This window comes from Lotus japonicus, chromosome 6, assembly GCF_012489685.1.
Source record: "Lotus japonicus ecotype B-129 chromosome 6, LjGifu_v1.2".
NCBI classification, from domain to species: domain Eukaryota; kingdom Viridiplantae; phylum Streptophyta; class Magnoliopsida; order Fabales; family Fabaceae; genus Lotus; species Lotus japonicus.
In genome coordinates this window covers 5,409,145-5,435,079 of record NC_080046.1, presented here as the reverse complement: position 1 = coordinate 5,435,079, position 25,935 = coordinate 5,409,145, and the positions used below count along the sequence as shown (strand labels likewise).

The window sequence follows — 25,935 nt, the reverse complement described above, 5'->3', positions numbered from 1 at the left end:
TGGCTTCAGGATGGTCTGCTTGAGTCCACAGAGGGTAGTCATTCAGAGGCATTCTTCTTCCTCTGATCTCAGAAGATGTGTCTTCATGAGCAGGAGCAATCTTCTTCTGGATTAAGCCCATCTTCTTCAAGGAGTTTGCAGTGAAGACATCACTGACAATTGTGCTCAAATCCTCTGTGCAACCAGCATTGATCAAATCTTGCACCAAGTTGCTTTCAATGAGAAAGTCTGAGAGCAGCCTCCCAAAAGGGATGTATTTTATTGCAGACTTGATGGAGGCGGTGGTGCGAGACTTCCGGATGCATTCCTTTAAGTAGGAGAACAGGAAGTAGGGAAGGCAGATCTTCTCCTTGTTTTGAATGAAGAACAGCATCGCCTTCTGGTTGAAGTTGATGTAATCTGGGGAACTGCCCTTCGGTCTCTGATTGATGCAGTTGAGCAGGATCTTGTGCCAGATTCTGAGTTTGGGGTGAAGATCCATCACTTTGTAACTCGTCTTGCCCGGTTTGAAGGTGGTGTACAGAGCCTGGTTGACTATGTCCTTGGTGCTGGGTTTCAGCTTCGATTCCGTCAGTTGGAAACGATACCCATAAGCAGTATCTGCACCTAGCAGATTCACGAATGACTTCTCAGTGATAATGATCTTCCTGCCAAGAATGTGAGAGACCACCTGAGTGTCATCGCAGTCTGCGTGCTTCCAGAATTCCTTTACCAATTTCTCATACACCGGTCCTCGAAGTCGATTGAAATAGTTTCCCCAACCTTGAGCTTGGACTTCAGGACGAAGATCATACCCATTTGCAGCCAAGTTATCGAGGATGAATCTCCATTCTGCCAGGACTTGGAGTTCCTCAGGAGCAAATACGCAGTGAACGGCACAACCCCGTTCTGCAATAGGAACAATCTGCTCTTGAACTTGAACTTGTTCTTGTGCCGGGTTCTCAGAGCCCCTTTGACCCGTTGCCAAACCAACTTCCATGTGAGGGAACTGAGGTGTATCTGCAGTAGATCCTCTGGTTTGTCTCACCATTTTGAAGAGGTTGAAGGTTTGAGGTAGAAGATGAAGTTTGAAGGATGAAGAGAGATCGAGAGAGAAATCAAGAAAGAGGCGGTTTTGAAAAGCAGAGAGTGCGAGAGTGAAAACCGGAAGTGAACGAGAACGTGTGTGTATAGTGGGTTTTATCAAATAACCGTTGTTGATTCAAAAAGCACTGTAAGATCAACGGTTGAAAATTAAAGATAGACAGTAACAGTAAAATACACAATCACACACAGGAGATAAGCATATCTACACACAATCATAACAGACTGTCACACGAGCACAAGGAATTATGCATCAGAAATTCTGACACACGTGTTGTTGTCTCAGCTTCAGAGTCAGTACCAGTGGGCACACACACTCTGATTGAGTTACCTTCTGGACTAGACATCTTCTGATCAAGAAGTATCATAGTCAGAGGTTCTGATCCATCTTCACTCTGGACAAAAGTCCATGTTTAGATTTTTCAGAATAAAATTAAATCTATCCTCTGCTAAGGGCTTTGTAAAGATATCTGCCCATTGATGGTCAGTATCAACAAACTTCAGAAGAAGTACGCCCTTCTGCACATAATCTCTAATGAAGTGATACTTTACCTCAATGTGCTTTGCCCTTGAATGCAAGATAGGATTCTTGCTCAACGAGATTGCAGCAGTGTTATCACAATAAATTGGGATATTGCTCTCAAGGATCTGATAATCCTCCAGCTGATGTTTCATCCAGAGCATCTGAGTGCTGCATATTGCTGCTGAGATATATTCTGCCTCTGCAGTTGATAGTGCAATGGTTGATTGCCTCTTGCTTGCCCATGAGACTAGATTGCTTCCCAGAAATTGACAATTTCCAGAAGTACTTTTTCTCTCTGTTCTATCTCCAGCATAATCAGCATCACAATAACCTGAAAGCTTATACTCTGATGTTTTCTTATACATCAAGCCAAGGTTAGTGGTGCCTTTCAGATACCTTAGGATCCTCTTAACAGCAGTTAAGTGGGTTTCCCTTGGATCTGATTGGAAACGAGCACATAAGTGAACACTAAATAATATGTCTGGCCTAGATGCAGTTAAGTATAGAAGTGAACCTATCATTCCACGATAGAGCTTCTGACATACTTTACCACTTTTATCTTCTTTCTCCAAAATGCATGTAGGATGCATTGGAGTCTTGGCCACTGTAGATTCCAGCATATTGAACTTCTTCAGAAGTTCTTTAGTGTACTTGCTCTGATGGATATATGTTCCTTCTGGTGTTTGATCAACTTGTATTCCCAGAAAGTACTTTAATTCTCCCATCATACTCATCTCAAATTCAGCCTGCATCATCTCAGAAAATTCTTTGCATAGAGATTGATTAGCAGAACCAAATATAATATCATCAACATAAATTTGCACAATTAAGATATCATCTTTATAAGTCTTGCAAAAAATAGTTGTATCTACTTTACCCCTTACAAACTCATTCTCCAGAAGGAATGAGCTAAGTCTCTCATACCATGCTCTGGGAGCTTGCTTCAGACCGTAGAGTGATTTCTTCAATTTGAACACATGGTCTGGTTTCTTTTCATCTTCAAAACCTGGGGGTTGATGAACATAGACTTCCTCTGAGATATAACCATTTAGGAAGGCACTCTTTACGTCCATCTGATGTAGAACTATGTTGTGATTTACTGAGAAGGAGATCAACAGTCTAATTGCCTCCAGTCTTGCTACCGGAGCAAATGTTTCAGTGTAGTCTATTCCTTCCTGCTGGCTGTAGCCTTGAGCAACTAGCCTTGCCTTGTTTCTGACTACTTCTCCTTTCTCATTTAGCTTGTTTCTGAATACCCATTTCGTTCCAATAACATGGACACTCTCAGGCTTCTTCACTAAGCTCCAAACATCGTTCTTGGAGAATTGATTCAGTTCTTCTTCCATGGCCAGAATCCAATCCTTGTCCTGAAGAGCTTCATCTATGGACTTGGGTTCAATTAAGGACACCAATCCTTTCAGACTCGGCAAGGTCTCTTCAGAGGGTCTGAAGGCAGATCTGGTTCTGACTGGTTCGTCTTTGTTGCCCAGAATCAATTCCTTAGGGTGAGCTGCAGTGATTCTGCTCTTCTTCAGAGTTTGTGAGTTAGAGGGACCAGCTTCTTCCTCTGGTTCATCTTCCTCTGGCTCAACTTCCTCTGGAGCTTTGCCTTTGTCAGAAACATTAATGCTTAAATCTGCAAACTTTTCAACTAGCTTTGACTGGTCAGAGTCAAGCTTATCATCAAATCTAACATGAATAGATTCTTCAATAGTCTTAGCATCAGTATTATAAAATCTAAAACCTTTAGATCTATCAGAATAACCAAGTAATAGACACTTAGAAGACTTAGCATCAAATTTATGCAATCTATCCTTAGTATTGAGAACATAACAAACACAGCCAAAAGGATGAAAATAAGAAATGTTGGGTTTTATGTTCTTCCACAATTCATAAGGAGTCTTATTCATAATTGGTCTCACAGAGATTCTGTTCTGAATGTAACATGCTGTATTTACTGCCTCTGCCCAAAAGTGCTTAGCCATGCCAGTTTCTTGGAGCATGGTTCTAGCCATCTCCTGAAGAGTTCTGTTCTTCCTCTCAACAACACCATTTTGTTGAGGAGTTCTGGGACAAGAGAAATCATGTGCAATTCCATAGGAATCAAACAGACTCTCAAACTTGTCATTCTCAAACTCTCCACCATGGTCACTTCTGACACGCACAATCCTACAAGCCTTCTCGTTTTGCACTTGAGCAATGAAGGTAGAGAACACAGCATGAGACTCATCCTTGCGGGTTAGAAACTTTACCCATGTCCAGCGGCTATAGTCATCAACGATAACCATCCCATATCTCTTGCCACCTATAGACTCAGTTTTCACTGGTCCAAAAAGGTCGATATGCAGAAGTTCCAACGGCCTTGAGGTTGAGACAACATTCTTTGCCTTGAAAGGGACTTTTGTGAATTTGCCTTTCTGACATGCTTCACAAAGAGCGTCTGAAGCGAACTTCAGATTGGGTAAGCCCCTGACAAGGTTTAGCTTGCTCAGCTGAGAAATCTTTCTCATACTGGCATGCCCTAACCGTCTATGCCATACCCACTGCTCTTCATTAACAGACAGAAGGCACTTCACATTCTGAGCCTCCAACTCAGATAATCTGATCTTATAAATGTTGTTCTTCCTCTTGCTGTTAAACAGAACAGAGCCATCGATCTGACTTACAGCCCGGCAGGACTTTTGATTGAATATAACATCATAACCCTTGTCAGCTATCTGACTTATAGACAATAAGTTATGTGTTAAGCCGTCTACCAATAAAACATTATCAATGCATGGACTACTATCTACACAAATAGTACCAGTACCAACAATTTTACCCTTTTCATTTCCTCCGAAGCCAACTTCGCCTCCAGGCTTAAGTTTCAGCTCTCGGAACATACGCTTTTCTCCCGTCATGTGACGCGAGCATCCACTGTCCAGATACCATGATTGGTGTTTCAGTGGAGCTATCAAGGATATCTGCAACATAGATGATCTTGTCCTTAGGTACCCACTTTCTGGGTCCTCTTTTGTTAGTTACCCCAGAGGTTCTGATCACCTTGGGTGTCTCAACATAATATTTTAAAGGAATATTTGCATGATATTTAGTCATAGAGAAAGATCCCTTTTTAAGAGGATGTTTAGCAACTTTAGCAGGTACAGGATCAGGCAATATGGTACCAGAGGGAACAAAGCATTCATACAAGGATTTAGCTTTAGACACAGAAGGCTCATTTCTAATTGGTTTAGAATAGCCAATGCCATGCATTCCATTTCTGCTTACGCCATAGATCATTGAAGCCATTAAGCTTCTATCCACGCTTTTAGCTAGGAATCTTTGAAAAGACTTTTCATACTTAGATTCATTTCTACAATCAGAGGCATCACAGGCAACAATTTCTTCTAACTTAGCAATCTGGTTCTTAAGCACAGAGTTAGAATTTACCAAAGCATGATTTTCATTTTTCAAATCAGAAATAATTTTCTCATGTTCAGAAGGAGTCTTAGAGACAGCGGATAAGTTCTTTTTCAACTTTTTATGCTTAGACAATAAAGAGTTATACTTATCCATGATATCAGACAAAGCATGTTTCAGTTCAGAGGTAGAGAAGGAAGCGAATACCTCATTTTCATCGTCTGAGTTAGGATCTCCTTCTGATTCTGAGTCAGAGTCAACAGCTTCCTTTGACTCTGCTCCTTTGTCTTTGACAATGGCCATGAGTCCTTGGACTTCACCATCAGAGTCAACATCTTCTGACTCTGATTCATCGAATGTCACCATCAGACTCTTCTTGGTCTTGAAGTGCTTCTTTGGCTTCTTGTCTTTCTTCAACTTTGGACAATCACTTTTGTAGTGCCCAGATTCTTTGCACTCAAAACATGTGACTTCCTTGATTGAAGACTTCTTCTGGCCTGAGGACTCATACTTTCCTTTTGCCTTTCCAGAGCCTTTGAACTTGCTCTGCCTATGCTTCCAGATGCGGTTGAGTCTCTTGGAGATCAGAGTCAGCTCATCTTCATCAGAATCTTCTGATGCTTCTTCAGATTCTTCTTCTTCAGCTTGAAGAGCCTTTGACTTCTCAACCTTAGCCTTTTCAGATTTGGATTTCAAGGCTATGGACTTTTTCCTCAGATCTTGCATCTCTGAGCGTTTCAGCTCATGGCATTTCAAAATGCTGATGAGTTCTTCTAAACTCATATTCTCAACGTCTCTTGTGAGCTCTATTGAAGTCACCAAAGGCATCCAACTTTCAGGAAGACACCTGATGACCCTTATGACATGATCTTTTGTTGTGTAGCTCTTGTTGAGAGGTCGTATGCCAGCTACAAGCAATTGAAATCTGGAGAACATTTCTTCAATGGACTCATTTGGCTCCATGATGAAGGATTCATACTTTTGGATCAAAGACAATGCCTTTGATTCTTTGACTTTCTTGTTTCCTTCATGAGACATCTTCAGAGAATCAAAAATGCATTTAGCAAACTCACGATCGGTAATCTTCTGGTACTCCTCATAGGAAATAGCACTTAGAAGAATTGCTCTTGCTTTGTGATGTTGTGAGTACAGCTTCTTTTGTTCTGCAGTCATCTCTGACCTTGGGATCTTCTTGCCATCTGCATCAACTGGACGCTCATAGCCATCCACAATAATATCCCAGAGATCTGCATCGAAACCCAGAAAGAAACTTTCCAGTCTATCTTTCCAATATTCGAACCTTTGACCATCGAACATAGGAGGCTTTGCGTTGTAACCATCTCTTTGAGTTTCACTGGTGGTGGCAGCCATTGTTTTTCACACCGGCCCGGATCACTGAACACTGTTAGGTGTGGTAATCAGAACTTGCGCTCTGATACCAATTGAAGGTATGAAAAACGATAGAAGGGGGGGTTTGAATAACGTTTTTAGTACAAGACTTCCACCTTAAAGATTTTGGCAAATCTTTCGAGAACTTAAGTGCTAAAGATAAGAGATAGAAAAGCACACAAGGATTTTATCCTGGTTCACTTGATAAATCACTCAAGCTACTCCAGTCCACCCGTTAAGGTGATTTCTTCCTTCTTAGAATAAAGGCAATCCACTAATCAGGTAAGAGTTACAACTGCACTTGAAACCTACAAGTGACTAACAATTACACTGACTTAGCTCACACTAAGATTCACTCTCTTAGTCTTCTCTAGGATCCGATCAACCTTGATCTCCTAAAGGCAAACTATACAACTGTATATGAAGTTCTTGTTTACAAAGAAATTGCTTCTAAAAAGCTTATAGTAAACACAATGAATTTCAGATGAAAGAAAGCTTAAAATATTTTGAATATGTCTTGCGCGTGTGTATTGCTTCTTCTTAGTTTCTTCTAGCCGCTTCTTTCAATCTTCAGCCTTTATATATACTCCAAGGATTAGGGTTGAGCGTTGCATGGGAAATGCTACCGTTGGAGGGCAGTTCTGGAAAATCCAGCTTCTGCTGTGGCTGAGAACGTTAGGTAGGTCGTCAGGAAGGTACACTTGCTTTTGTACTTGGATAGCGACTTGACCTTTTAACCTAGGAGACTTCTGATCAGGGGAATACTTCATATTGGAACTTGTGAAGCCGGTTGATCAGAGTCAGAGGGAAAGCACAGATCCTCTGACCATTGTATCTTCTGATTCTGAACTCAGAGGGAAGAACATGGCCTTCAGAGTTTCTTGCTTCTGGACTTCAGAGTTTCCACTATTCAGCTTCTGGATCTTCAGAGTCTTCTACACCATCAGAACATCTGAACCTTCAGTGTTTCTTGGTTATCAGAACTTCTAGATCTTCAGAGCTTCTAGCGACTGAGTCCACATCAGAGTTTGTATAGCTTCAGAACTTCTGAAGCTTTTCCACTGTTCATACTGAACATGGTGAATGCGAAAGCGTTGCTTGGGTCACTCTTTATACACAGTGCTTCTGATTTGTGTGAGATTGAGTTGAGGTCAGAGCCTGTAAATAGCACACTCAGAAAAACACGTTAGAGTACCACAATTGTTCATATCAAAAGGTTAACTTGTAATCATCAAAACATAGAGTTGTACTACTAGATCAAAACTTGATCTTACATCTTCTTCTCCTTCTTCCTTGGTGAACTCGCGGCTTTGAGAGAGAAAATGGAGGAAAATTTGAGTTTTTCTTCCTTTCTTTGCTATATATAAAGGTTGGAAATTCGCGGGAAAATGAAAGTTTCGCGAATCTGATTTTTCCGGCGTCATTCTCCGTGAATTAATAGATATGTTTTGGCAAAAGAATTCCAAAACTATAAAGAGGTCTCCTTGTATTTTTGGCAACTAATGCATAGTCGGTATAAAACTATTTTACCCGATAAGTTGCTTTTTGCATCGAATGTCGGAATAGAAAACTTCCTTCGGAAGAAAGATTGAAATCATCAAGAGAAATGGGTGTACGCGTGTAGAATATTCATTTGAAGCTCTGAATAGATAAAGTCCCCATAGTCGGGTGATTCTAGGGTTTTGAAATACCAGGGATCCGGTTTCGGCAAACTTCCGATGATTGGAATCGGACGTTCGTAGATCCTAGAGTTTCGCCTCGAAACGATTTTGATATATGGAAAAAGAGAAGTTCTAACATTTCTCTGAAGATTTTTGGAATTAACTTCCGTCGTGCCTAAAAGTGAAAATTAGCTATATACTAGGGTTTCTGACCTAGGTTTAAGCGTATAACGATCGTGCTATAACTTTTATCGACTTCGATACGATCCTTTGACTTTTCCTGAACTTTCTCCTTCATAAATTTATTTCATTTGGTAAACTCTTGTTCAGGTTTCCTTTCACGATACATCAAGCCTAATCGTAAATGGAAATCTCTTCCACTTATTCTAAGCTTAAAAACTTGGGTCTTACAGGCATATTGTTAGCATGTTCTATTTTTTCTTATCTTGTATTGTCTTCTTGGATGTATCACGTGTAAATGGAATGAAACCCAAGTTACTCCAGCTACACTTTGGCTAGCAAAATGACGAGTCTTTTTTTTATTTCAATTTATAACTATTTATATATTGTGTCATGTGTCGATTTACGGTTCTAAATTTTGCCCAGGCTTCACAAAATTCCTGGTTCCGCCACTGCTTTTCGTTAAGAAAGCTAGCTGAGATATTTTTGAAGATATATCAAATAGGAAAGATAGTTACAAGATATTTAATGTAGTTTTCATCTTATAAATACATGTTAATCATTTTTCGCTCAGACTATGGTGCGTTAGTAAAAAACTTGTGGACGGTACAATAGCCAAAAGAAATTTTAAAGGAGTCACAGTCTAGTCCTATTTTAATATCATATCTTGTAATTAGACTTTGGACCTCAACGTTACTAGTGTTTTGTACCCGTGCAGGGCACGGGTTTATAAAAAAAATATAGTGAATTTGATAAATGATATTTAGTTTTCAAAACCACGAATTCAAAGCAGTCCACAAAGAACAGATGTGAAAATAGAGAAAATTTGTGCATTTGGTCAAGTGTATGACTTAAATCGAGCAATTGAAAGTATAGGGCGCGTTTATGAAATTATAGGGATCAAAAGTGTAAATAAGCTAAAAATAAACTCGGTTAGTTCATAGAAAAATAACTCACTTTGTTCTTAATGAATAATTTTTTGCTGTATTTATTTTATTTTATTTAAGAAAAATCATTAGGGGAATCATTTTTCTAAGTTTTATTTTTAGTGTAATTATTTCAGTTGCAATAAAAAAATGCTCAGTATTTAGTATTATCTCATATATGTTACTTCTTCTCTATTAAATTAAAAATATTCACACGATGTACAAAAATGAATATTCCATCAAAGAGTGTTTATTCTAAATAACTTTTCTAGTATTGTGACTCATGTGTTGCATGAAGAACATTCATTTTTATTTATAGCGTAAATTTTTCATAATTTGTATTATTTCTACGTTCATTAGAAGTAAGTTCATAAATTAGCATAATAAAGTTAACTTTAAATATAAATTAATAAATATATATATATATATATATTCATATAAAATGCTCCTCTTGTGGAAAATTCTATCCTTTTATTTAAACATAAATAATTATATATTTATATTAATAGAAAGTAATTTCATGTTTATATTATTTAAAGATGAAGTATTGTTCTGTAATATATTCCTTCCTGTAAGAGTAATTTACTTTATAATTTAAACATAATTAATGCAGACTATATTTGAACAAATAAAATAAAATAAATATTTATAAAATAATTTATATATTAATATGATTGCGTAAACATATTTTTATTTTAATTAAAATTTAAAATAAAAGTAACTATTTCTCTACGTGGCATATTATGATTAGTTACACCGACCGTACATCTCAATTAAACTCTAATAGGTTTCATTTAAAATTTTCATACTCATTTGATAGCTATTTATATTTTTTTAGTATATACATATTAATTAGTAAATAAACTTAATAGTTAAAAGAAATTTAGATATTTATATAATCATTTGAAATTAATCTTAAATATTTAGATGATCATGTGAAATCTTTGAACTGATGTGATATACATTTATCTTTCATATTTTATATATTAATAAACTTTAAATTGTGTTTTCTATCTAAACTCAAGGTGATATAAATATAAAATAATTATTTATCTTTTCTACTTAATTTAATATTCAACTTTCAATTATGTTTTCTATTTGAAATCATGTGATTTAAGAAAAAAAATTGTATAGGCAATGTGAAAATCATATAGAGTAGTTAAAACTTGATTCAGCATTCATTGTTGATTTTTTAAACATGAAGATGAAAGATGAACATAATTCTGATGGAAGAATATATTTTTACTGTAGCTGATCGGTTGTGTTCGGTTTGAGACACGAAAAGGAGAAATGAAGGAAAACACGCAAAATAAAATCCTTCTATTGTCTGCTTCTATAATTTAAAGGGAAGGAAAGAAACAACTTCATAGATATCACTTGAAAAAAGTTTCTCTCTCCACCGAGAGAAAGTAGAGGGATATGTTGCATTTTAAGCTAAAAAGACTACGACAGCCACTTATAAAATTTACATTCAGACGTGAATCAACTAAAATCAACTAAAATTAATACCGATGAAATATGAGTTTGATCGATGTACGTATAAACAAATTATTACACATAGGACTCAACGGTTACATTCCTTTTTAATTGTAATTAAATAAATACAAATTTCTGACATGTCAAAAATTAATTGGACGTCAGTGTAAAAAAACTTTATATTGACAGTACATCAACCATTTTGTATTGATAGATATAATGTGCTTCATTTTTTTTTGTTACAGTGGAAAATGAATGTTGCGTCATATGTTTCATGTTGATTTCATTTGGCTTATTTTACTTGTAATAATAATAACTAATTTTTGAATAACCAAAAAAATAACTATTTGTTGAAAAATACAATGTATATTAAAATGAACAATTTAAATATCGTATAACTATTTTAATTTTAGTGTAATATTTGATAATAACAATTGAAACAATGAAGTTATTTTGTTAACCAAATAACCTAAAAACTTATTACACTTTTCTTTTTTCTTTCTTTCCTTTCTCTATCTTTCATTCTTCATTTATTTCCTCTCACTTTCTCTACCATCCAAGCATACCCTAACAAACTGATCTAAAAATCTGCACACAACCTGCAAAATTTGAAAACTAACAAAAAGGTAGTTCTAAATGGATTTAAACATAATCCGACTAACATCCTAACAAATTTTATAAGTATCATATTTTAATAAGACTTATTCAAATTTAATAAGAAACTAAAATTAACAATTTAAATTTGAAATTGATCAATTAGCTATTGTGAAAAAAAAAATCTTAGACACTCACTAATCTCATCTTCTATACTCTTGCATCTTCTTCCATACTCTTGCATTTGTTTGACTTACTATTTTCAAACCTCTAATGGTAATTTAGAGGTATATTAGCAAATTAAATTGAAATCATAATACAAAGTTAAAATAATTACAAAATATAGAAGAGAGAAATGAATGCTTGAAAATAATGCTTTCATTATGAATTCAGCTGAGATCCTTTTCCATGACTCTCACTACTCCTAACAAATGAAAAGCTTAAAACTGCATGTAAATTCATTAAATAGACATAAGACAACAGATATAAATTTGTAAAACAAAAAAACTCATCACAATTGATAAAAGTCAACAATATGTATTGGGAAAATAAGAATTTGTATTACAAAGGAATAACCATGAATGCTTTCTTCACTGCTTTCAAAATTAAAATCAACCTTTAATACAACAAAGACCGAAAGAATTCAATAGGAAGAAAGAAAGATTACCTACTATCTTCATTAGGAATTTATGATAAAAGGAAAATCAACCTTCAAATAAGCTCTTGTCTTCGTCCCGTACCTACAAAAAAAGTGCAGTTGAAATCACATAATAATGGGGGGAAAATGAAATAAAAGTGATGTCTATCCATCAAGATTTTTTTTATCAACAAACACACCAGTACATGAACATTACAAAACAATAATGAAACATGGAAGGGGATTATAGCTAAAAAAATTAAACAAAAAGAGACAGGCTGCAAAGGATAATGAAAAAATGATATACCTTTGAGTTATAACAATTTGTAATTTATAAAGGTACAAAGCAAAGCATTGTTGAAATACATGGAAGAAAAAAGGTGAAGAGAATTAAGAGTTAGGAGTACGTGGTATCTCAAATGTGATGGTGATCAATTTTTAATAACAAATTTAACTCTTGAAAATTGAAAGATGGCGCATTGGAAATTTTTTAAAAATAAGAAAGTTTTAAATTCAAAATTGATAGATCAAAAGAATTTAATTCTCTCCCACATTCCATATATCAAAATCAGATTTTTGTTTATAAAAACCTTTAAAATTGTGACCAAATTCATAGAACTTAAATAAAATCCACTAAAATTACGATGAGACTATGAGAGGATGCTTCAAGTTTTTTTTTTCCACGTTAGTATATATTCTAGAATATTGTAATGAAGTTTTTTGTAATGAAGTTTTTATGTTTAAATTTTGTATTTTAAATTTGCCTCTTTTAACCTCAAATACTTCCACTTGACTAAATCTAAACTAATCCACAAATTCAGTGTTAGTTAAAAAATCAAAATCCAATTCGGAGTTTTTAAAGCATTGACAGGTGCGAGGATGCTTCAAGTTTCTTTTTCACCTTAAACGGTGGGATTTTCAATTCAGAATATAATATTATATTATTAGATTTCTTATTCAAAATTCAAAACTTTTGACCACCGAAGTTAAAAAAATCATTCGAATTTTTTTTAGCTGGTTGTTACGTTTGTTTTTTCTTTTCTTTTATATTTTGTATTTTAAATAGTATATAGGTTTATTATATGAAGATTAAGAAGCTTGACTATATAATATTTCATGAGTTTTAATAACTTGACACATGTCCCTATAATTGTGGAAGTAGTAGATTGTTGACACCTAAGCTTTCAATGACTCCCAAACTATATATTATTAGATTGGTTTTTTTAAAACATGCCTACTGACATGTTTAAGTTAGGTGGGCCAGTAAGTTATAAGGGACCCGATGGTGTCGGTGCGTTAAGTGTGTATCTGCATTCTAGCTGTTTGCTATTCTAGGGTTTCACTTTCCCCAATTCGAAAACTTGCTTTCTATATGCGAAGATCCAACGTCCTGGGAAGCTGATTGATGGTAGCACGATTGAAGAGGTGATTCACAGGTGCGACACCGGCCGCGACAATGGGTGGGTGGTTGGACTTCAAAAGAATCTGTAGCTGACACTTTCCCATAGTGTCAGATCTAAGCTTTTGGTGGTGCCGCTGCGGTTGATAGGGTCGATTCTTGGACAGGGGAGGGGTGTGAGTAGAGTTCCGTCGATTTCAAACCATCTGGCTCTCGTGTTTGCACTGCAACGAAAATCCTGTGAGTCAACCGATACCCGTTTACCCCTATACCCCTTTTACCATTTACTTCGTTGTAGCCTTATATTATATTGTGTCCCTTTTATGCTTATGCCTGAGTAATTTGATTGTCCTGTAGGTTTGGTCTGAAACCAGGGGTACGAACTACAAAAATGGAGGTATGTCTAATGCAATACAATACATTGGTGTATGGTTAAAATATATAATTTGATTGTCAAAAACTTCGTTTTGTATAAGGATTGGATGGTAGTTCATTTAGGGAATATGGGGATGATTTTGATATGAGTACTGGAGATACAAATGGCAATGAGTTTGAGTCAGGCGATGGTACTGATTATGATCAAACTGAAGACGATGTGAGGGTTGAGCAAGAATTGTATGATTCTGCCATGAATGGTGACTTGGAAAATGAATCAGAAGGCAGAGATGATGATGGTGATGATGATATGAACGAAGATGAAGATGGAGATGACATGAACGAAGATGATGATGAGGGGAATGGAGATTTGTCTGGAGAAGCTCAAATGGGTTATGATAATACTTGTGGCATAACAATTGAATCTCTTCAGGATATCCTATGTATTGACCTGAAGACCTTATGTCCATTGGACATGACTAAGTACGATTTTTCAAATGCTGATGTTGCCTACTTGTTTTACAAGTGGTATGGAAGACTTAATGGCTTTGCTGTGCGGAAAAATAATATCTTGCGAGATAAAACAGAAGAAGTTATTCAAAGGAGGTATGTATGTAGCAGACAAGGAAAACGTAGAGATAATGACAACTTGGTGCGTAAAGTTAGACCTGAGACAAGATGCTGGTGTCTAGCAGAATTTGTGATTCATGTAGACAAAAGCAGTGGTCGATGGCGTGTGAAGCGCTTTGTTGATTCTCATACTCATGACTTACTTCCTCATGAATACACAGCAATGATTGCATCCCATCGGTGTATGGGTGAAGCAGATATATTGCGAATGAATAATATGAGGAAAGCAGGTCTGAGGGGTAGTGATATATTCAAGTCATTTGCAGGTCAATCAGGTGGTTTTTATAACATGGGGTATTCTCTTAAAGACATGCAGAACCAGATTAGTAGGCAAAGAAGGTGGGAACCATCCGATGCAACTGCTGCGGTAGAGTACCTTCGTGGGTTGGAAAAGCATGACTCATTGATGTATTGCCGTGAGAAGGTCAGCGAAGAAGGAAGACTTGAATTGCTATTTTGGAGCGATGGAATAAGCCAAATGAGTTATCAAGTGTTCGGAGATGTCCTTGCATTTGATGCGACATATGGTAAAAATAAGCACCAATGTCCGTTTGTTGTGTTTTGTGGTATAAATCACCACAACAAGACAACCATTTTTGCATCTGCAATTGTTACAAGCGAGACAGAAGAAACTTATGTCTGGCTCTTGGACAATTTTCTGCGAGCAATGAAAGGAAAGGCACCTTCTTCGGTCATTACCGATGGTGACCCAGCAATGAGGAATGCTATAAGAAAAGTCTTCCCAAGGGCACACCATCGGTTATGTGCATGGCACCTCCAGAAAGGTGCTTCAAAGCATGTTCAAATTCCTGATTTCACAAAACAGCTTGGCAAGTGTATGTACTTTGATCTTGAAGTGGGTGCATTTGAGAAACTGTGGGCTGAAATTGTGGCTAAGCATGGGCTAGAGGGAAATGAATGGGTTTCTGACCTGTATGAAAAGAAGAAGATGTGGGCAGCTGCACATATCAGAGGGCATTTTTTTGCGGGGTTGCGTACAACGTCCCGGTGCGAGGGTATGAACTCTCAGATTGGGAGGTTTTTAAATTCCGGAAATACTTTACTGGAGTTTGTACAACACTTCAATCGCTTATTGAACTACATGCGTTTTAAGGAGGTTGAACTTGATTTCAAATCTGCATATGGTGCCGCAAAGTTGGAGACACCACTTCGATCGCTAGAGCGATCAGCGTCTAAAGTATTTACACTGGACATCTATTCGTTAATAAAACCCGTGCTTGCAAGGGCTGGTGCAGTCAGAGTCATTTCGTGCAACGAGACTTTTACTTGTGATATCTACACGGTAAGTAATTGTGGTGTTGCCCAGAGGCAATGGCATGTGTCTCACTATGAACCTACATCTTTGTTCAGCTGCTCATGCCTTAGGATGGAGTCTCAAGGTCTACCTTGTACGCACCTGATAGCTGTTCTTGCACATCTTAACATTCTAGAGTTCCTTGAATGTTTGATTCTGCGTAGATGGACAAAGGCTGCGAAGCAATTCATTCGAACGGAGAACAATCATGATGGTCATGACAATTTCTTTTGGGAGTCCCAAAAGGCATGCCAATACGCATCATTAGTTGATCATTGCCAGAACATGTCCAAGATGTCCCTCGTAACAGATGACGACTATGAGGAGACAAAAAATATGGTTATCAAACGAATCATGGATTTGAAGGCTAAACACAATAACGTGAGTACGCAGGGTGGTCAAAATGAACATGCATCAAACCCGCACGTCCCTGCTCGCAATGTCATTACTTCATTGTTGAATCCTATACCCAGAGTGAGAAACGTTGCTGTTAATCCAAATGGTACTAGAGTGAGGCGTGTTCAAAAGTGCAGCCACTGCAAAGCACCTGGCCATAACATTAAGTCATGCCCAGAATTGAGGAATATCTCTCATAGTCAGGGTAATTGACAGATTTCGGAGCACTGAGGTAATGCATTGAACAAATACGTGTGGTTGATAATATAGTTTTCTATCCATTTGAATTTAAAATAAAACAAGAGTATACCTTCCCTTTTTAAGCTGATCAAATTACATGTATATTTCAGGGGTCACGTGTGAAGAAGAATGATGGGGCCATTAAAGTCTTCCTTTTAGGAGAATGTCATGATTTAAGCGTCTGTTGAATTGCGAGCACATTCAGTTGTTGGGTTACATTTTAGCTATATTTACGATATTTTGTTGGGTTAATTCCATGGACATATTTGGGTGCATGTGTAAACTGATATGATGAATTTGTTTTACTTGACACTTTATGTTGCCTTGTATGAATTTGACACTTTATGTCTTGCTTAGCCCACATTTGTAATATAAGATTAAGGGATTTAGTGTAGTGTCCCAACCCATTTTTGTTGGTATTATCGGGCGTGTGGTGTTATCCAAACCACACAGTTAACCAAATTTGTAGACCCAATCGAGTACTATAAATACCAAGGCTTCATAAGTCAAACACAAGCCAACACTTAACGGAAATATAAATACGTTTATATAGAATGGTCCTACCGCACATGGATGAGATTAATAACCCATTACATTAACACCCCAAAATATTTCCTAATGATAGTACCCAGCCTGGTTTCCAATGACCTGATCGAGCAAGTGTATTACACACATACCACTCGGCTGGAATATGCATTACGAATATCTTACATTACATAACATACTACCATAACATAGCATCCAACACCCAATACCATAGACCCCAGAAAAACCATTAACATCGTAAACGAAAACATTAACCCTGCATTAACCAACCAAAACAGGGACCTTTCAAAACACTTGGGCAGCCTTCAGTCTCAAGCAGTGGAAGTGAAGAGGCGTCTACGCCAGTGGGTATCAGCATTCAAACGTAACTCACTGTAGCACACATTGTGATCCCCCATCACCAACCCAAGGGCAGCTTTCATCCTCACAATCCGATCATTTAGCTGCAATTATGGAAAATGTGTACATTGTTATAAAGGGACAAACCAAATATGATTAAGCTACAACTTTTACTAATACATCTGATTATCATACCACGCCAACCACATTCGGGTGAAATGAGTGTTCCATCTTCATCCAGGAAGTAACCCACAGTGCTGAGTTGTCACTGCAACATGCAACAACAGCCTTCGACGTTAAACACAGCATAAGCCCCTCAAAATAACATCAAAAATTAATATGTCATGCACTAAGTAAGTTAACCCAATATGTACCTAGATCCAGTATTAGGAATACCACGTGCTTCACATATTTCCCAGGTCCCAAAGTTAGTTCTTCCGTTAAGAAAATCTTCAGGGTAGCCTTCAGTTTGAATCATCTCAGATAATGTGGTTGCCTGTTTCAGAACCAGTCTTAAGTGTTATTTCATATCACAAAAAGCATCAAATAAACAATTTGTAAAGCATGGTGGTGCAAATTAGTTGTTTTGTTGGAACATACAATGATCCTTATTGTATCATGCCTACTGTTGACCAGTACCACTTTCAGATGAGAGTCAAAATGGTATATCTTCATGTCCTTCACAGCAATAACCATAAGATACCAATGCGCTCCAAGTTCGTCAATCGGAACATAAATCTGGGTGTTTGGCAAGTGCAATGCACAATCATAAATAAACGAACTTAAGCTATATTCATGTTTGGAATAAACAGATCAAAATTAATCTAAAAAAATATGCCATACGTACGTGTTCCAGATTTTTGAAGGGATGCATGTACTCCTCAGAATAAGTTTTCAACAACTGGTCAATGGTCTGCCCTTGTGTTACTTGTTCCTGAATTAAAAAGTCAAATAATCACTATTTATAACGTGGAAACTAACACTACCAACATTTTCCAAATATTAGACAATACCTCAAACGATGGAGGAAGTGCCCACACAGTCTTCATTGGTCCATTCTGTTGGTTAGCCGTAATCTGCAGGGCCATCATTTTCAACACCTGTGGCATTACAATATGATACACAGTTTAAATACAAAGACCAGGTTTGGAAGGGTTCATCAAACATAGTTGGTCGACACTTACATCCTCAGTTAACATCTTTCCAGGACAAAAACAGTCAAAATGTCTCCTCTCCAAATTGAAAGAGCCAACCGTAAATACAACCTCCCTGCGTTAAAAAACAGCAAACATCAAAATACGCACGCGTGTAACATACTTATTAAGCGTACTAAACAATATGTTGTCGACATATACCTTTCGTCTTTCTCAGGATTGAAGAGGTATGCAGAGATCATAGCTTGTTCCACACTCAGTTGCATATCGCTAGTGGCTTTAAACTTGGTTTTAATTGCCTACAAAAAAAAAACAAATTAATTTCAGACATTATTCCTCACAAATCTAGCACACTGACATAAGCTGTTAGATACATACAGCAGGTACAATGTGACCACGTGGCTTGTTCTTCCGAGCATGGGCATTAAGTGGAGCGGCCTTTCCTCTAGCTGGTGTTGGACTCATTGCAGGCAAAGATGTTCCAACAGGTTTGTAATGTGTTCCTGGAGAGTGATATGTTTGTTCAAACCTAGGCATCTTCGATGGAGTCTCGTTTGGTGAGGGTATAAAGTTCAACATTCTACCAACCAAACATTCCACGGAAGGATCCTTGTCCTCACCCTGACTCATGGGCTGTAAGGAAAAGGAAAACACTTTAACATGAAGAAAAGGAAATCACTGTAACATGAAAAACATATGAAGATATGAAAGGATACAAGAACGGAAACTTACTTCATATACACGCTCTCGGCGAAAATCACTCGATGAAGCACCGTATGTGTGATCAAGCCCCATGGATTTGTCGTACCCTCGCTTCTTCATCGTATTCACTTTCGCGCTTGTTTTCCCAGTTAGATCTAGTGCAATCCCTTTGTTTTTTAGTGTGCGGGAGTCCATATTGATGAGTGGGTCATCATGAAGCTCAGTCTCAAGCACAAGAGTTGCGCTACAGTATTTGGGTTCTGGAGGACCAAAGGTTGGCCTGTACACATCATTGTTGGTTTGTTTAGGGCCAGATTTTCCAACATGACGGGTCACAGGTGATCTCTGAAATGCTTCAGGGTTCAGACCAGATGGAGAGTCTGTCTTTGGTTCAACAACAGTTAGTTTTTCAATGTTTTGCACTACCGCGAGGATCATGTGTTGAACATCCCTTTGTTGGTTCAATGAAACAGCCATTTGCTGCAGTAAATGTTGGGAATATATGTAAAAATTGTGTTCAAAAACTTGCCGATTATATGGTTTTTAACAGTCGTTACCTTCACTTGAAGCGTCAAACTTTTAAGTGCTTCTTCCATAGGGGTTTCATTTTGCTCCTGGTTTCTTTCGTACAAGACGTGGTTCCCCTATGAAATAACAAATATAGTTACATGTTTGTGATTAAGGTTAACTCCATTAAATGGCAGAGAGAGATGGTTCAGTTTCCTCACAGTGGAACCATGCTGATCATCGTGGGAAACATGTGGATGGTGGACCACTTCTTCTCCCTGGTCTCCAGCATTTCTGTGCCACAAAATAAACGGATTAAGGGAAGGCATAACCAGTTCTAATACCCAATCAAAAAAATAAATGGGTTAAACATAATATGACTTGCGGGGTGGTGTATCTCTTTTCATGTTATTTTGAGGAGATTCTTACTCCCATAAAAACTGAACTGAAGCACCGTCGTCACCTCCATCATTTCCATGTTGATCATCAACGACTGCCATGACTAACTCTGGATGAAGGACGGAACAAACACCAGATGCACCGTTTATATAAACCAAGTGTAAATGGTGGGTAAAACAATTGATCTTCAGAAGTAAGTTGACGTAGACGCTATACACCCATCATTAGAAGGTACCAGCATTAAATGCATGGTATCTACTTTCTGCGCCTCGTAACCCACGATTACCACCAAAACTCCCGCCAATCCCTCTAAAGCGAGAAAAGGATGAAAATTTCCAACAAATATCTACTTTTGTATTTCTCTACTTTGTACCCGATGGAACTGGACCCACAAATTTTCATATTATTCTTTTTTTTTTAATGATTCTTTATGCAATAGGAATGGTAACCACACGATGGTCCCACAAGTGCAATAGGAATGATAAACACATATTTTCATATTATTCATGTCAGCGCTGACCCCGTAAATATACCATTGCTGTGAGGTCCGTGTTGACTAAGACAACAGGTTATTTTTGCAAATAAAAGCCTTATATTTTTAAATGAAAAACATGTGTGACCGAAAAACATTAACGTAGATGCATGGGGTGGGGGGTGGTTTAATACATGGACAAACAGTGGTTGTTAACCTTCATAACATGAAATTCAAGTTGGGCGCAAGTCTAGTCTATTACACGTTGAAACATTAATCTCAGTTCTGACCATGGAACTTGAGGCGCATAGTCAGTTCACCAACTTCTGTGGTCAACCAATTTTTCTGTGTCTCTAAAGTCTTGACTTTGGCTTCAAGATTGGCAACTTGTTCCTCCAAACTATTGACCTTGTGATAGTTGAAGTCCTTGATTGTCATCCCTGTTATGGCAACCATTCTATTAAGTAGCATGCAAGCAACATCTTGACGTGCATGGGTTGCGTTGGGAGTGAAAGACCCACTGGCCGTGGCTGTTTGTCCATTCAACGTACTGGTTAACCATGCATCATATCGAAAACATTCAGCACCATTAATCACTCGCGTTTCCGCCAAGGCGTAGGTAGGCTGTTCAATCCCAAGCGCGTAACAAGCATGTCCCACCCACAAACTTGTGCTTCACTATGGACCTTATCGAATCCTTTTAAAGGGGTTCGTCATTAACTGCACACAGGTGTGGCTTCATTTAATGGTCACCTAAGCACTCAGAACGCTGATACGAGCTTTAAACAGGTTCCACCCACCCCAAAAGTGACAATGTTAATGTATTCTCAAAATGTTGATACCAGCTCATTAGTTATTGTGCAAGGAACATTAGTTGTCAGGTTAAATGAATTTCCAGGACTAAATATGACATGTCATTGCAATTCATCGAATATCCTCCAGTAAGTAAAAGAAATTTTGATTATTTTAAAAAGTCAACAATTCATGAAATTACAAAAATAAATAATATTGGCCCACAAAATATCCAACGGCAATATATTGTTAGTCGTATCCAACTAATATCTCAGTGGCAGCCTGTAAATGAGTGCAACTGAAGGCCATTAATGTCAATCATCCAAACAGTGGTTTGATGGAAGTTCTAAATAAACACTTCGAAGTGACACCCATCAGCTTGTCAGTTGCACTGTCCGAGAACCAACTAGACTAGTCAAATTAGTTTCGTTCTACTTCAACCACACATCACATAAAATAAAGGCTAAAAAGCAGTTTTTGCCCCTGATGTTTCAGTTTTGTGCAAAATATACCCCCACCCTATTTTTGTCATTGAAACTACCCTCCATGTTATTAAAAGGTCCACCGGTTACCCTTCTGTTAGCCTGACGTTAATTCACTAACGGAGAAGCTGACGTGGAATTTTTTTTTATTTTTAATAAAGCCACGTGGATTAAAACAATGAAAACTAAAAAAAAAAAAAAAACAAATTGATTTGGGGCCCGGTTTGTAAACCCGATTTGGGGATTTAGGGTTCAAATCCCTAATTAGCAACCCATCATCGTGTTCATCGACGAGAGAGACAGGTTGAAAGAGTGAGGGAGAAAGAGCAGTGAGAAGGAGCGATCGGTAGAGGCTGAGATGGGTGGAGAAAGCCATATCTCGGGATGTAGCTCTGTGACTACTGGGTCTTCTCGGAGGAGGGTTTTCTGCAAGTGTGGAGTTCAGGCACCGTTGGTCACTACTTGGTCGAACGAAAATGGCAACATTGGAAGGCGCTTCTATGGGTGTGGAAAGTTCCAGGTAATTTCTCTTGCTAATCTTGTTCCTAATTGTTATTGCAATTCCTCCACCTAATGCTGCTCCTAATTTTACTCTTGACAGGAACAAAAGATGAGGCAATGTGATTTTTTTGTGTGGTATGATGAGAATGAAGGCAACCCACGTGACAAGAAGATAATTGCAGGCCTTCTTCGTAGAATTGAGGGGATGAAGAAGAGCCAAGCTGTGTTGATGAAGTTTTGTGTTCTAGGATGGTCCTTTTGTGCAGTTCTGTTGATTGTAACTGTGTCACTAATGTTGAAACTGATGAAGTAGAATTTTAGGGTTTTAGGGTGTGAAGGAATTATAGTGTTTAAGTGTTGTGTTTTGTGTTCTAGACTGTGGAGGAATTGTAATGTCTGGTTAATGTAATTGTTGAAATGTAATGCAATGAGTTTGCAAGTTTGAATGACAATATTGATACAGAATTGATATTGATACTGAAAAGAGAATGGATACTTAACTAACAGTATCAAAATTGTACACTTAACTAACAGTATCAAAATTGTAATGTTGGGTTAATGTAATTGTTGAAATGTAATGTAATCTACAAGTTTAAATGGCAATATCAGAATGGATACATAAAGATGCAGAATTGATATTGATACTGAAAAGAGAATGGATACATAAAGATGCTTGAATTACAAGGCCATAAAGGTCCACACTTAACCAAGCTTTAAATTGTCTACATTTAAACTGGAACAATAAAGGTCTACACTTAACTAATAGTATCAAAATAAAGTGCAGAGTTACAAGGTCATACAAGGCCATACCAAAATATCAATAATCATAGGCCATACTAGTTTGGCTTCCCAAGTACATAGAAACAAAATACAAAATGCAGAAACAACAAAGCACTTTCCCATTCAGCTTGTGCTCTCTTGTGTTCCTAGTCCAGCTCTTGATCTCTTTCTTCCCCTTCTAGCTACACCAGCTGGTGGTAATGAAGCTGTAATTGTGCTACCTTGAGAGTGTGGTTGTGATGCATTTGGCTGACTTCCATTAGCTTGAGATTGTGGTTGTGATGCATTTGGCTGACTTCCATTAGCTTGAGATTGTGGTTGTGATGCATTTGCCTGACTTCCATTAGCTTGAGCTGTCATTGGCTAAGAAGCAGTAGGCTCACTTGCTTTAGTCTTCCTCTTTCCTTTTGCAGCAGGCTTGTATGTAGGCTTTAGAGGTGCATCAGCAGTCCTTGCACTTCTTGTTCTAGGTTTTGGGTGAGTCTTCTTTGAGTTTTGCTGCAAGTGTGACATATGGTAATTAATGACAATAATTACCTTGTTAAGTGGATTACATAGAAACTTCAGACATTAATTCTCAAAGTTAAGTGGATTACCTTGTTCCCCCCTTTCTCTATTTCCCTATCCGCACCAGTTTTCCCTCCACAAGTTCTTATATTGTGACCCCACTTTCCACACCTACTGCACTTAACCTTGGTCTGATTCCTTGCAAGCTTGTAGGGATTCCTGGGCTCATCATTCTTTTTGTTTCTTTGAGTCTTAGGTCTTCCAGGTGCCCTTCTCACATATGGGGGATTTAGTGGTGGCAGATCACTGACAGGCCAGAGCATGGGACCATTGTTTGGTTCAATTATATATGCATAAGTGGACAGAAAAGTATCTCTCCTACAAAACAAAACAATAAAATTGTGAAGTCATTATGATGGCAGCATTACCTATAGTATACCAACAAAAATTAACACAAGGCTAAACCATTACCTATAGTAGTTGTCCACATATTCTTCAGGGTGAGTACGGTTATGCCACATGCAAGGAATAGCATGGCAGCATGGGATACCTGTCAAATCCCATCTCCTACATGCACAATGATTTTTGGCCAGCTCCACACGATACTTGTTAGTCCCATCTGTAACCTCAAATTTTGAATTAAGGGTATCACCATTCCAATGTGGTGCCCAGTTTTGTGCTGCTAACTTGTGAGCCTCCAATTTCTCCTGAATCATGGGGCATATGTTTCCCTTGTACCTCAACATTAAGTCCCTCTGCTTCACAATCCGAGAGCTGATGTAGTGCTTTAGGCCTTCAATGAGTGATATGATGGGTTTATCCCTGTGTTCCAGAATTGCCATGTTGAAAGCTTCGCACATGTTGTTCACTTGCAGGTCACACAAAGAATGAGTACTAAAATGTGCTTTTGCCCACTGCTTAAGAGGTATCTCACATAGCTCCTTCCATGCTTCTTCATTCATCTCCTTAAGCTTTTGCATTGCCCTGTCAAATTGAGGCACAGTGCATGATCTAGCAGCTGACCATAGTGCATTTTTCATTTCCTCTCCTGGATACTTCTTTCTCCAGTTTCCATAAACATGCCTAACACATACTCTATGGTCCACATCTTCACTCAATGCTGCTAAGGTGGGAACCAAGCCCTGAAATATCAAAGAACATAGTCATATACAATACAAACATAGTCATATATAATAGAAGCCTAGGGAAAACAGACCTTCTGTTGATCTGAAATAAATGACCACCTCCTTGATTGTATTGTGTTCAGATCATCCAGTAATAGGGACACAAACCATTCCCATGAATCTCTAGTCTCAGCCTCAACAACAGCAAAGGCAATTGGGAACATCCGGTTGTTCCCATCCTTACCAACAGCAGTAAGCAGCTGTCCACCATAAACACCCTTCAAGAAACAGCCATCCAATGCTCAACATAAAAGTCAACTTCACTATGTCCCTTTACATCATTCAGAAAAGCCACCACATCTCCATCATCCCTAAATGGCTTACAACCACTAGAAAGTCCAAAATCAGGGTGTCTATACCATATATTAAATGAGACATACCCCAACCTTTTTACAACTTTGCCTAAATCAATGGAATTTATCTCATCTACATCCCATTTGTCAACAGTAAAACATATACCATTTAAATAATTCAGACTAGGTTCTGACACAAACTTGCCACTATGCCAGACATGGACATTTACTAAATTTCTAGCAATGGGCCTACAAATAATGTAAACAATGTCAAGATTACATTCAATATCCCAATAAATTAAGCACCACAACTAGATAAAACCAGATAAAGACATCACTACCACATAGAGACTGTAAGGCCCGAGTTTTAGGCTTATGTTAAGTGAATAAACTTTTTATTCACGATTAGGGTTGATGTAATGTGAAGGGAAACCTGAACGAAAGTTTATTAAATGAAATATATTTATGAAGGAGAAAGTTCAGGAAAAGTTCAAGGATTTCATTATGATCGATAAAAGTTATAGCACGAACGTTTTACGCTTAAACCTAGGTCAGAAACCCTAGTATATAGCTAATTTTCACTTGTAGGCACGCTGGCAGTTAATTCCAAAAATCTTCAGAGAAATGTTAGAATTTCTCTTCTTCCATATATAACAATCGTTTCGAGGCGAAACTCTAGGATCTACGAACGTCCGATTCCAATCATCGGAAGTTTGCCGAAACCGAATCCCTGGTATTTCAAAACCCTAGAATTTCCCGACTTTGAGGACTTTATCTATTCAGAGCTTCAAATGAATATTCCACACGCGTACACCCATTTCTCTTGATGATTTCAATCTTTCTTCAGAAGGAAGTTTTCCATTCCGACATTCGAGGCAAAAAGCAACTTATCGGGTAAAATAGTTTTACACCGACTTTGCACCGACTTTGCATTAGTTGCCAAAAATACAAGGAGACATCTTCTTAGCTTGGGAATTCCTTTGCCAAAACCTATCTTAGAATTCATGGTGAATGACGCCGGAAAAATCGGATTCGCGGAACTTTCATTTTCCCG

The 25,935-nt window shown here is 37.7% G+C and overlaps 3 protein-coding genes across 3 annotated transcripts; 2 read left to right on the top strand and 1 right to left on the bottom strand.

Annotated features, from left to right (window-relative positions):
• Positions 1–13,098: 13,098 nt before the first annotated feature.
• LOC130724774 (protein FAR1-RELATED SEQUENCE 5-like) lies at positions 13,099–16,196 on the top strand. Its single transcript, XM_057576056.1, has 4 exons — positions 13,099–13,131; positions 13,204–13,293; positions 13,625–13,664; positions 13,744–16,196. Exons 1-4 carry the CDS (start codon positions 13,099–13,101, stop codon positions 16,194–16,196), a joined length of 2,616 nt encoding a protein of 871 aa, XP_057432039.1.
• A 5,778-nt stretch (positions 16,197–21,974) lies between these two features.
• LOC130724773 (uncharacterized) lies at positions 21,975–22,430 on the top strand. The gene is made up of 2 exons (XM_057576055.1): positions 21,975–22,136; positions 22,218–22,430. The coding sequence occupies exons 1-2, from the start codon at positions 21,975–21,977 to the stop codon at positions 22,428–22,430; spliced, it is 375 nt and encodes a 124-aa protein (XP_057432038.1).
• A 1,441-nt stretch (positions 22,431–23,871) lies between these two features.
• Positions 23,872–25,227, bottom strand: LOC130724772 (uncharacterized). The gene is made up of 4 exons (XM_057576053.1): positions 25,223–25,227; positions 24,866–25,130; positions 24,621–24,806; positions 23,872–24,546 (listed from the first exon to the last, which is right to left on the bottom strand). The coding sequence occupies exons 1-4, from the start codon at positions 25,225–25,227 to the stop codon at positions 23,872–23,874; spliced, it is 1,131 nt and encodes a 376-aa protein (XP_057432036.1).
• Between the last annotated feature and the right edge of the window lie 708 nt (positions 25,228–25,935).